The 13294-nt window shown below is 37.1% G+C and overlaps 1 protein-coding gene across 1 annotated transcript in view; it reads right to left on the reverse strand.

Moving 5' to 3' along the window:
* ATP6AP1 (ATPase H+ transporting accessory protein 1) overlaps positions 1-7967 on the reverse strand; it is a 50136-nt gene extending 42169 nt beyond the window's left edge. The window contains exons 1-3 of the mRNA XM_079303292.1: positions 7582-7967; positions 1353-1479; positions 1184-1252 (exon numbers count right to left, since the gene is read on the reverse strand). Coding sequence (XP_079159418.1) covers positions 1184-1252; positions 1353-1479; positions 7582-7793 — 408 coding nt within the window. The 5' untranslated portion in view covers positions 7794-7967. The remainder of the gene's footprint in view (positions 1-1183; positions 1253-1352; positions 1480-7581) is intronic.
* Between the last annotated feature and the right edge of the window lie 5327 nt (positions 7968-13294).

The raw sequence follows: 13294 nt of genomic DNA on the forward strand, positions 1-13294 counted from the left end.
TCCAGGGCCTACTTAACTAAGATCATCACATTATTAGGAGCTTGCAATGTCATGCATTGCAATGCATTAGAACAGCTGAAATTAAACCAGTTTTGTAGTCAGGCAGCAACAAAGATTTGCTCCAGACACAGCCTTGCAGAGATGTTAAACCCTGAGAAGATAATGCATAGCAGAGAAGAACCAGTGCATCTGCCTGAGGACACAACCACTGATCCTTACAGTACAGATGACTGTGACTCCCACTTATTCCTCAGAAAACCCACATAGATACTTTGAATAATTGTTTCTCTTCCAGCATCAGTGTTAATATGCTGTTACGTGACAAAGAGATTAATATCTCCAGTTCCAGTTATACAAGGAAGATGTGAGGTTCTTAGTACAGTTGTAGAGACAGGTATTATGTGAATATTTATGTATTTAATTACATATAGTGCTTGCTGTGTGGTGCTTGGGAATTTACACTTGTGTGCTCTGATACCATTTACATTACTAATAGATCAGTTCATCTTGCACTGCCTCCAGGAATGTCTTTATGACTTCCACAAGTGAACATTATGTCTAATTACATTTCAATAAACTGTCATGTAACTACAATCATAGATGCTCTGCACAAAATCTATAAACCTTCTCAGTGAGGACAGAATTTGAAGCTGTTGACTGGCTCGGGAGGATTCCATTTTAAATTCTGTGCTTCGAGTTTATTTCAAGTTAATAAACTAGCATTATCATTTTAATGAAGATTAAGGCCATATAGCATTTAGTGATATATTAACTTAACACCATATAAAACAGTTAACTCCCTGAATGAGCTTCAATTTCTGTAAAAACAAAATAGGCATTAAATTCTGAAAATAAGAAAAAAAAAAAAAAAAAAGAAGATTGGTTCCTGTAAGTTCTTTTCTTCCTACGGCTTCAAACCAAAATTTTGGGGTGTTGGTCTTGAAGTTTATGTTGTTTTTTACAACAGAAAATTGCAGCATTTTTAAGAACAATTTTGTTAGTTATGATGTTTTGTGAAAACTCAGTCTTTAAAAATATAATAGCTTGAAAGCACGTATCTGTAAACTCAGTTGATTTCCTTTAACACATCTGCTTAAACTGGAATAATCTCAGTAATTTAAATAGGAAAACTTCTACAACTCAGCGCCCTGCACATAAAGAAATAAAAGAAATAAATGCTTGCCTGAACATTTTGAAACGGATTCTTGTTGCCATAGGATTCACTGAAGTATGTGAAATCATCTATGCTAAGCTGAAAAACAAAGAGAGAGGGTTGGTGAGAAGGAGCCATGGCATCTCATTTAGGTACAGACTTGTGCTCAGTATTAGTGAGAAAAAAAAGCTTTACATACCCTATCCTGCAGGAACAACACGAGGTTTCTGGAGCTCTGGGTAAAAAGGGGTTGCAAGAGCACTGTCAGCTCCTGGGCTGAGACAACTTGTCCTTCATGCACAGCAGTGTCTGGATTCCACTGGGATCTACAAAGGAATAATCCCTTTTTCTGTAAAATTTGCTGCCAGTGATGACAACTCTTCCTTCTTTAAATATGCAGCAGCAGGTAATGAAATCATGATCTTTCATTTAACATCAACTTTACAGTTCAGTTTAGTTTCATTCCACTCTAGAGAAAAAGAACTTGCCCATTTATGCCTGTATCAATTTGACTGTATTACAGCAAGAATGGATAGGGGTCGTCTCTCTCTGTTTTCTTGTTTGTGTACAAGAGCAGAGTTGCATCTTTCCAATAAAAGTTACCTACTAAATGCAGTGAAGAAGAATACATTGAAAACATTCAAAGAGAATTCCCAGACAGCATCCCAACTCCCAAAATAGTTTTCAGTGCTGACAAATGGAGGTCAGGAGGAGTAGAACTCAGACAACTAGATCACAAGTTGTCATAAACTAGTATTTTTTTATAAAACTTTTGTTAGTAGAAGTGTCTTTCAGTGCTATTGTAAACAGGTTCTCTCCTAAGGATTTAATGATGAAGGAGCCATTCTACAAAAGCTGCTCAGGAAAGTCACATTTCCAGCAGCAGGAATGACTCAAGACACCCAGCTTGCAACTCTTTTGCCAACCTTTCACTATGAGGACTGGACAGAGAAATAACTCACCTATTAAGTTTTATTGCTACAGAAAACAGGCAAAACAAGAGGTGGCATTATCCTTTCAACACCTCATTGGGATTTTAGCAGCATGCAACACTGGTGTATAGGGATGAAAATTTTTATGAACATTTTTATCCTAGGTGTTTTAATTGTCTGTGGAAAACCATGAACTTGATGCATAATCTTCCATCTTTTCTCAGGTACACATCAATTGCTGAAACCTGAGAAAATAGGTATTCCAGACACTCCAGCTGGTTCTAATTACAAAGACTCAAATATAGGCAATTGTTTTGTGCTCTAGCACCAGTCATTATATGATGGCAATTTGATCAAGTTGGGATAAAAGTTAAATTTGCTAACCCAAAGCAATTTGTGAATCACCATTGCACAGCAAGCTTTTATGAATGAGAACAACCTTTGCAGTCCTTTAACATGAAGGCAGAACTGGGTTAATGAACACATAGGTGGGGTTCAATGTTGTTTTTTGGATAGACAAAATGTAAATTGCACTCCAAATCTTCCCTGCGATTCTGATGAAGATTGCTGGAAGTGAATCAATATTGCACCCATGGCAGAGATAAACCCAGCAGAGTCCTGTAGCACTGAATGATGCCTATCTCACTTCAGACTCTGGGCTTTGGGAAAGCATTACAGAAAACTCTCTGTGTGGAAGACTCTTTCAGGAGAACATGCTGGTGTTGTGAAAATTAAATTCTACTAGAACTTTTTCCTGTCACTTTACAAGCTTTAGAATTAAATCCTGCTGAGATGAAGGAAATGTTTCTTTATTGGTTGAAATTATCTGATATTTTCTTAGTTTTACTCAGCATCTTCACTTCTTTGTTAATTTGTTCTTGGAAATTCACATTAACTTATATTTATGAACATTAAGAACTGAGAAATTGTAGCAGGCATGATTCCACTTTTCAAAGACAAACCTCACAGTTTAAAAAAATTTAGTATAATCTTTTAAATTAATATATTTGAAAACACAGAAAGTTCCAAAGAATCTGAATGACTCTTCAGGAACTGACTTTCATACTGACTTTGTGCCTTGCATGGACACATCAAAATACTAATGATATTAAAGAAAAAGCACACAGATTAAATTAAGAGATGATAAAAACTGCTTGTGTGAAAGAAAATGACACTGAATGTCTTGGTATATCTATTTTAAAAATAACTAAATAAATCCATTTCACACCTAACCTTAGGAAAAAAAAAACCTGAAGCTTTTGAGAGCTTTGAGGACTTGCAATTAAGAATAAAAGGTAACAGAAAGCACATCAAACAAAACAAAATTATTTGCAGCAGCACAATGGTAAAGGCTTTTGCTGTGAACTCAAAACCTCAGAAGTTTAATGATCTTCTTTTAAAGCATACTTGCTTCTAAGAAATTCCCTGTTCCTTGAAGCAGTTCTTGTTAACTAACCTTGAAAACACCTTCTGAGACACTTTTTAACTTTCAAGCAGTCAACTTTAGTAACTTCATCATCATTAAAAAAAATACATAGGTTGCTTAATAACTCTATTAAAATTCAGCATTTGCCTAATACTTATATTCACAACATTATGCATGCACTGATTTTGCTTCTTTTAAAAAGTTTGCTGAGCATTATGCATGGCAGTAGGGAAGGCTACATCCTTCACTGAGGGGCTGCTGCTGTCTGCTTGGTGCAATATTCTCAGTGTGGTTCAGACATGAAAGAGAACCATAGAAACATTTAGGCTGGAAAAGACTTCTAAAATGATCAAGTCCAACCGTCAATCCATCACTGACACCACCACTAAACCATGTGCCTAAGTGCCACATCCATGTGTTTTTAGAACATTTCCAGCTGACTCAACCACTTCCCTGTTCCAATGCCTGACTTGCAGTGAAGAGATTTTTCCTAATATCCAACCCAAACTTCCCCTGGTGTAACTTGAGGCTGTTTCCTCTTATTCAGTCTATTGCTAGTTGGGAGAAAAGACTAACCCTCACCTGGCTACAGCCTCCTTCCAGGGAGCTGTAGAGCAATGAGGTCTCCTCTCAGCCCCCTTTTCTCCTGGCTTAACACCCCCATGTCCCTCAGCAATGCCTCACAAGACTTGTGCTCCAGCTTCCTTGCCTGGTCAGTCTGTTTTACTGTGTTTTACTGTGGGGTGAGATGGAGATCTGTGAGTGCCAAGGGGCCGTGGATACACCAGCAATGTGCTTCCCTGGACACAATGACACAGCTCATGCCACTGAACTCCTCACCCCAGTGAGGATGGCAGTGTGAAACCAGCAGCAGGCCAACACACACATTGATTGCTGTTATGGATTGCTCACATAAAATCTCGTGTCCAAAGACACACAGACTCGTGCAGTCACCCATCCACGTGCCAAGTGCATTTTGAGCCCTGCCACAGCAACACTGGGGCTCACAGTGACCAGCATCTCTGCTCATGTATGCTCTTTGATGTGTGTGCAGGACCACATAGGTATAAGGAATCCTAAGGAAGCTTTAAGTTGGAGTAAACTTAAAACTCAACTGGCTCTCTCTTTCCTCCAACAGTCAAACAATGCCCTGAAGAAAGTGAGAAAAGCAAGCTTGGTATTTTGCTTCTTTCTTATGCCTCACTGCTCTGACATGACAACATCATGTTCTTTCCTGAACAGTATTTTTCCTGGAACTTGAACAATTAGGTCGAAGGAAGCAAAGATTTCAAGATTTCCTGTATCTGGACCCACCAGAAGGGCTGATGGGAAGACAACAGGACTTCAGCAGTCTAACTCATGAACTTACATTTTTGTTTTGTAGCTGACTTCAGAAGTCTTTCCTACAACTTACTCTTATCAGTTGTCTCTATCAGTCATATTGTGATTGCCATATAAGAAATCATGTTTTCCCCTGCTCATGCTGGCACACAGTGTCTCCATAGGCATCCAATAAAATTATAGCTAAAAATTTTTTTTTCCTTTTTATGTTATACCTTCTTTCAGAAGATTTATCAGTAGTTTAGAAAACATTTTAATTTAGAAAAAAAAATAGTGCAAATGTACTATTTGGCATTAACACCTTCTCAAAATCATTTATAACCTGTGTTTGCAAGAAAAGGAACATTTTCCCTATATAAGCATAACATTAAAAAACAAAGTGTTATATATATATTTATAAATTTTATACATAAATTAAAATATATATTTTAGAATGTAGGCAAAAATAATTCCTAAAGCAAACACATGAGGGGGCAATTACAAAAGCTAATTTTAATGAATTTATTTTCTCAAACTCCTTCTCTTTATCTGTGGAGGGAAAGAAATTCTTCTGAATATTGGTTCAAAATGGCTAAATCAAATTTGTTCTTTGTATCATATGCAAGAAGAGGCTCTCAACCTTCCCTACTTCAAAAACCCAACCAGGTAATATTAGTTTAAAGGCTGATTTAAAATAAACGTCAAATTTTCCATGCCAAACTTATTTGAAGAATATCCAGTGATATATTCTATATCAGTGAAAATGAGGACAGGGTGACATACTGAGTTATTCCATAGTTGAATTGAGAAAGAATATTGTTTTTTAAAAAAACAATTTTCTCTAAGTAGGGATCTGCATTTTTCTTTCTAGAGGAAAGAGGTATTTGATTTACCAATGTCTCTGTGAGAACTGGTATCATTCCCTTTGCTTTGTGCACTGCATGTGTTTGTCAGCTGCAGGTTTCACCTCTATCTGGCATCTAAAATTATCTTTAATAGCATGATTACAGTACAGTAATAATGCATAAAAGAGACTTTAAAGTGTTACATTCTCTAATAAGCTGTCCTGAGATACAGCTTGGCAAACACTGGCTAGTTCTGAATTAGAACAAAATGCAATTATTCAATATCAAATCCTAACAGATAACCTAGAAAAAGTTGATGGAATTACCTGTGATCAGTGAATTGCAACTTCTGTTGATTAATGAATTGCTAATCTTATACTGGTGGGATTTATACTGGGTTTCTACAGAGTGAATAGATATCCACAGACATCCATAATTACTGCAATTCTGTAGTAGTTAACTTTGTTAATACTCTTAATAGTAATTTCCAAATGTCATAGGCCTGTGGATCACACACTGCATCACTGTGAAGAACCAAATGTAAAGCACAGAGTTAGGGGTTAGCAACAGAAAGTTGTTAGGGTTATTTTGTTTTCAGCTCTTTTCAGTTGCTTCATAGACCTTCACCAGAACTAATTTTGGCCCCACAAGAACTTCTCCTTTCGAAATGCAAATGTCATGGCTGGAGGAACACTTCCTCCATCAAAGGTTCTACTCCTGGCGACATTAAACTGCTTACCAGTCCAGTACCCTGATTTTTCTTGCTCTGGATTTGTATAAACCAGAAAAATCTGCAGTAGAACAAGCTGCTAATTGCATCTTGGTGGAAAGCTTGCTTTTATGGCCACATGGGATTACGTTATGAGATGTTGTTTATATATATACACAGCAGGTATGTTTTTTATGCAAACCAGGAAGTAGGACAAAGGAAAGACTGATCTTTTCTTAGATGTTTAGAATTACTTTTAACCTAAGAACAGTGTTTTCCAACATTTACTTTGCTTTTAAATACAAAGGATAATACTCATATGAGTACCTGTCATATAGTGGTGAATCACTAAGTATTTTGAATACAAAATTGCCTTGATGTTGAAACATATTTCTTTTCTTTTGGGGGAAAAAACAAAGTGAAAGCTATAAAACAATCAAACTTCTTCAAAACTTGCAGATTCATATTTGCAAACTTTCAAGTTTTGGAAACCCATAAAAGATGGGTAAAAATATAGCAAAGATGATAAATAAGTGACCCATATTTTTCTGACAACTTTACATATCTGGTATCCACTTGAAGCTACTGTATTGCCCAACCTGCCATATTTCTGTAAATTCCAAATAATGGTACAAAATCCTTAAAGTGAGCATGAATAAAATTCCTGGTTGGAAAGAAAGAGGTCTATACTTGGCTCTTTTAAAACAGCTTCAGTCTTATTTCATAAGTATATGCAAGCCTCTGAATTTCACATCTGCAGTTATTTCTATCAACTGATGCATATACATACAGCAGTGTACTTAAAAACCTGTATTAAAAGAATATTAAAGTAAAAAGTCAGGGTTCAGAAGTTAGGAAATCCAAGGCTTAAAAAACTGCCACAGAGTTTTTGGCCAGCTCCTTTTTGTGTCACTGCCTTATGTTGTGGCTTTAAGTCACATCATCTCTAACAGTAGAGTTCAAAGATACTTCAGGGTGAATAAAGCACATCTACTCCAGATTTTTAGTTTACAGAATTTTACTTCTTACTGCTCAGCTTAGAACACTAAAATTATAAATAAAAATGGGTAAAATCATCTGTTGGCCAGGGTGCGAATTTATTCATTGGATAATTTTAGGGCCAGAGCTGATTTACCATATTCGATGGCACAATGGCACACACACACACAGGGATACACTCTTACTCTATTTCTTACCTCTGAGTGGACCAAAGCAGCATCGGCACATGCTCCGCTGACACAGAGGTTTGGAGCAGCACGGCGAGGCAGCCCAGCAGCAGGGCTGGAGCGGCGGGGCAGAGCCGAGCCGTGCCCCGGGACAGGCGCACGGAGCGGGACAGCTGCCGAGGGAAATCCCGAGCCTGTGCACGGCTGCCCTTCCCGCTCGGAGCGGGGCAGAGCCGAGCCATGCCCCGGGACAGGCACACGGAGCTGCCCAAATGCGGAGGGACAGCCCGAGCCTGTGCAGAGCCGAGCCGTGCCCCGGGACAGGCACACGGAGCTGCCCAAATGCGGAGGGACAGCCCGAGCCTGTGCAGGGCTGCACTTCCCGGATCAGTCAGGCTGCGGGCTGAGCTGCCCAACACCAGGGGGAACCTTCAAAACATCAACTTCCTTCACTTGAGCATACTCATACTTTTAATACGTTCATGTTTGTGCTTTAAGCAGTTCGTAAAACTCTCCGCGGTGGAAGCATTGTCAATTTCCTCTAACCTAAAAGTGCGAGTCATGAAGTCCAAACTCCTGTCCTACCCAGTTATAGCAGTTACATAACTTCAAAATGGAGTTTACAGAAAAGTTTCCTGTACTGCACAAAATGTATTCTGCAGAACTTCTATCTTCCTCCCTTGCTACATATTATCATGTCCCTCAGCTTAGATTTTTCACATGTATCGAGAATTGGCGTCACACATTTGGGTGTTGACAGGTTTGAAATCTGCAACAAACTGCAGATTTCAGCAAGAAGGGAGAGAGAGAGAAAATGACATGTTCAGAGCCACTGAAACACAGAATTGTTAAGATATCTTTTGCATGGAGCAATGCTATCTCAGAAATCAAAAAATATCTAAAGTCAGGGGCAAATTATAATGACTTCAGAACATGATATGACTTCAGTATTTCACAAGTCTCATGCAAGATCAAAATAGTCTTACAGAGTTCTTTCATGCCCGGAAGCAAATTGCTCTGGCACACTCTTTTGTGCCTGCCAAACGCTGAGCTGTTTCTACACCTTGTGACTACATTAGGCAGCAGCAGCCTCAGCACATGTTTGGCTCTGGGCACAAATCCTCACCACCAGAACAGGATGTTAGAGATCATACACAAAAGAAGTTCTGTGCTATGTTAAAACGAGTTGTGATAAGGGAAAAATAAGGAAGCACAGCGAAAATTGTACAACAAGACACAAACAGAAGTTGGAAGACATGCATGTTTAAATCTGAGCACATGGAGCCAGATCAGTTAAATCATGTGATTTGCCTTCAATCACAATATATTGTTATAGTGTGCTTGCCTAATATTAAGAAAATTTGTTCATCAACTCAATCTGAAATCCGATTTCTAAGAAAAAAATAATTTTAGCAGTAGCAATAAAACATTGTCATGGTCCTTCTCCATATAACCTTTATATAACACAGAATTTAACTCTTTAACTGCACCTTTCTCTCTCCTTCTCAGAAAAATATTAGAAACCCTGTCTGATCCCTTTAACAAGCCAGTGTTTGTCTGTCTAAGGGTGTGTACAGGTAAGCAAATCAGACCTCAAAGACACAGGTAGAAAAAGAAGCATCTAGACAGAATAAAGGAATTGCAGAATTTCCAACAAAACTCAGTTTTGCAGAAGGACAATATTTGGCACACTAACCAATTAACACACTATTGCAAAAACGCCACCCTAGGCCCTATGTCAGATGCACAGAGTCTGCAGGTCTGGTGACACTCAGAAGAGCCAGCTGGGTTCACAAATCAATGGTTTATTGAATGCAGCCTATAGGTTTCTTTGGGATTGCCATTGGTGACAAATGCAGTTACTCCAGAATATATAGTATTAACAACACAACTGCAATCATAAGTGGAATTTCCTGGGTCAATACTCAGCATAACCCTCCTTTCCTGTCCCTCCCCTGGCTGTGGCACTGCACCCCATGGGCTGGGTCTGTGCCATCCCACCGAGCTTTGCCTTCTTCCCCTCCCTGCTGCTGCTCTCAGCACTCACAACTGACGTGCACAGTTGGTTCTGCCTTACAGAAACAGCCTTAAAACTTCTTGAAACATAACCAGAATGTTTTCTCTCAGATTACCGTATCGCTTAAGAACAAACTTTTAACTGAAAACAAGCTGTCTTTTTAATATTTCTACACAAAGCACAGTTTGGGAACAACTGGAGTGAAGAAAGCTTTGGAAAAAAAGGATGAGATGAACCTACTGAGTGGGATTTTGATTTGCTTCACTAAGTAAATTTAGCTCATAAATATATCTGCATATATTTTCTCCTTCATAAAAATTGTCGGTCTTTGCCAGATGATAAGAAAAAATGTACCTATTGCAAAGAAATTTTAACAAAAATATTATTTTCTTTCGTTTAATAAACATCAAAGTGTTTTTTCTTCTGTGAGTAGGAACCTAAACCAAATTTTTATTAATGTGTGCTGGTATGCACAAAAGCACACACAGTTTACTGTTGCATTTACACATTGCTTTTTCCTTACAAATTCATACATGATCTTGAGTTCAAGTTTAGAACTGCTTTATTATGAAGGTATTTTTAAATGCTACACAGATTCAAAATACTGAAAATCAAACTACTGTGAAATCAGTATTATAAAATGGCAATGAAAAAAGGAAATATTTCTATTACCATGCATCCCGACTTAACCACAATAATTTTATTAAGAAAACTGTAATACTAAATAATTTGTTCCTACATTCTCCTCTTATCCATGTCTCTGGATTTTTACATGCTCTCTTTTACAATTGTATCCCTATTGCATAAAATCTGTATTTCTTATCCTGCTGAAGTGGAAAGATAGTAGTCATAAAAAAATAACTGGAGAGAAAAGACCAAGATGATGAAACTCTAACATCTTTTGCTAATGAACTGCTTTTTAAATGAACAAACAAACAAACCCTCATCAAAACTCTCAACTTCAGAATTCTACATTCTGGATGTAAAAAAACTGGATTAAAAAAGAAGTGTGAATGAAAAAGGTACATTTAGGCCTGCAAGACATGCAGGGATGACTGTTGTAATAAGGACAACTGACAGTACAAGATAAGCTAGAAGAACTATCTATATATAGGTGATAAAAATAACTGCCATCCATTTGGCATGCAAATTTCATCCTTAGGCAACAGGTTTGGGAGCTAACATGGTACTACAGAAGCATATTAAAGAACATCTCCCAGCTCAGCTAATAGACATATTTAAATTTAGACTCTTTAAAAATAAATAATAAATAAAAGAATCCAAGACATGGATGATTTTGGGTTTTATCTTAGTTATTATTAGAATAATTTCCTATTGAAAAAGTATTTGCTATATACCAAAGGGGAATCAGCAACTACTTTGCTACCCTCATGTATTTAGTATAGAACCCTGCTTTATTACTGTTTACAATCATTTTATTATCTCAGAAGAGGCCTAATATTTTGCTCATTGGGACATCTTTTTGGGGCAAAGGGAAATTTACATCCATTTACAGCATGGATTTTCCTCTTCAGAATGGGGAGGCAAAACACAAGTGTTTCCTTGCAAATGACCATACTAATCACTTGTGCACGTGGGAAGGAAGGTAGAGCCTTTCCCTCTGGAAATGGATTGGCAGTGTTTTGAGGGTGGGGAGAAGGCAAAACTCCTGCTCAGAAGAGTCCCTGTGAGGTGAGAGAAGTTGTGGATTGACCTGAGTCAATCCCAGCAGCTCTCATCAGCCCTTCAGGAGTGCTTCAGGTGTATGGATTCCTCATGATCTCAACCTCTAAGCTGTGATTTCAGAGACTTGATAAAGCTTATCACTTCAGCCACTTACCAGAAGGGAATGAAGGTTAGAATTTCACCTCACTCTGTTCTTTGAAGAGGTACTGACACTTTGCAGTCATTTATTCTCATTATCCTGGAAGGATCTATGCCCCAAAAGGCCTTTTTTACCAATTTACCAGATTCTAAACCATCTTTTGAGTAACTCTCTGAAATACAAGCAAAGATGATCAGCTGTGCTTTTAAAGAATTTACTCAGTTCTATTAGAAACTGACCCTTTAGCTGAACTTTTTTCTTTTTCTGATAAAATGCAATGACTTTTCCTAGAAATGCAGTATCCTTATTCTGATTCTGATACTTTCAGTCAGCTTTCCCAGTATTCTCCACTGTCTGATACAGAGAAAATTATCATTTTTCATATTTGTCCAGTACCTTAAGCTAGATAAACAGGTGAAGCAATAAAATAACTACTAGAGAAAATTCTGAATTAATTCATTCTCAAAATGGAATACAATTATAAATGCTATGGGCAAAAAGTGGCAAAAAAGTAATTGGTTTTAAATTCAGTAACAGTATCAACAAAAAAAATTTACAATAATTAAAATTAGCAACTAAAGACCATTAACATGAAAGATTTTATGTTAATTTCAATTACTATATATTTTTTAATTATACTATTTTGATTATTTTGGTTTTACTTGGCTTTGCCCTAACAAATAACTCAGCTATCTAAAGTACCGAAAATACTTTTTCTATCTTGCAACAGCTCACTTTCCATACAACAGGTCCTCTAAAAATTTCTATTTCCATGCTTTCAAATGCTGTTTTTGGACACTGATTTAAAGGATGACATTAGTTAGAAGACACTTATTTTGTGGAATAGCATGGTGGAGATACCACATCTGGAGGCATTTAAAAGCCATGGAGATGTGGAACTTAGAGACACAGTCTAATGAACTTAGCAGTGTCAGGTTAATGGTTGGACTCAATCTTAAAGGTCCACACAACCTAAATGATTCTAGGATTCCAGAAACTTCCAACACTGTATTGCATTGAAATCAATGGACTACTGGCCTTTCACATTTGTTTGAACTATTTCCTTACTTTTTATTTAAACCATCCTTCTGGAGTTTTACCTTTTTTAATTACTACCTTTAATTAAGAGGTAATTTAAAAATTACCTTTTTAAAAATATGTTTAAGAAGGAAGGAAACAAATTTATAAAGAGGTGGATTCTTATCTATGTATCTATTGCCATTCAACCCATAACTGACTCCAAAACTCCTTTTATCACTCTGAAGGAAATTCAGACTCGGCAGCCATTCCTATCTTAAGGCTCAGATGCCAGAAAGCAGGTAAGTCAGCTGCAATGCTCATGTGCTGCAATCCTACAATTAGTTCAGAAGTAAACTAAAATCCAGAATTTAATGAAACTAAAATTCTGAATTTAATGTAGAATCAGTGAAAGGTTGCATTATTGTTAAAATGCACGGGTCAGGCAGGTACTGGTTCTACAGTTCATGCTCTGTTGAGGAACTCAATTCCGTTTCCAGCTGTTTGCTGCCAAATATATGCTAATTTCTCTTTGTAAATGCTTCTGCTTTTTCCTAGGTAGTTTCATCTGTTAGAACAAATCTGTTAGTTTCATCTGGGTCAAAACCACATCTATTATAGAGGCTTCAAGAAGAACCTTGCAACTTTCTGTTGGATTTTTGAATTTATACCACATCGTGTTTTTCTCTGTAACTATGATCAAACATAAACTTTTTTAATTATAGGGAGAATTTACTTCTTTTCATAATACAAACGCCTCAAAAATAAACATATTTCAAACAGTCTGAAATGTGTATTCCAAATTATGGTATTTAAGTTAAATACTCAAATTATAATAATTAAAATAATTTCAACATCTTGGATACAGTAATTACATGCTGGTA

This window comes from Erithacus rubecula (assembly GCF_903797595.1).
Source record: "Erithacus rubecula genome assembly, chromosome: 4".
NCBI classification, from domain to species: domain Eukaryota; kingdom Metazoa; phylum Chordata; class Aves; order Passeriformes; family Muscicapidae; genus Erithacus; species Erithacus rubecula.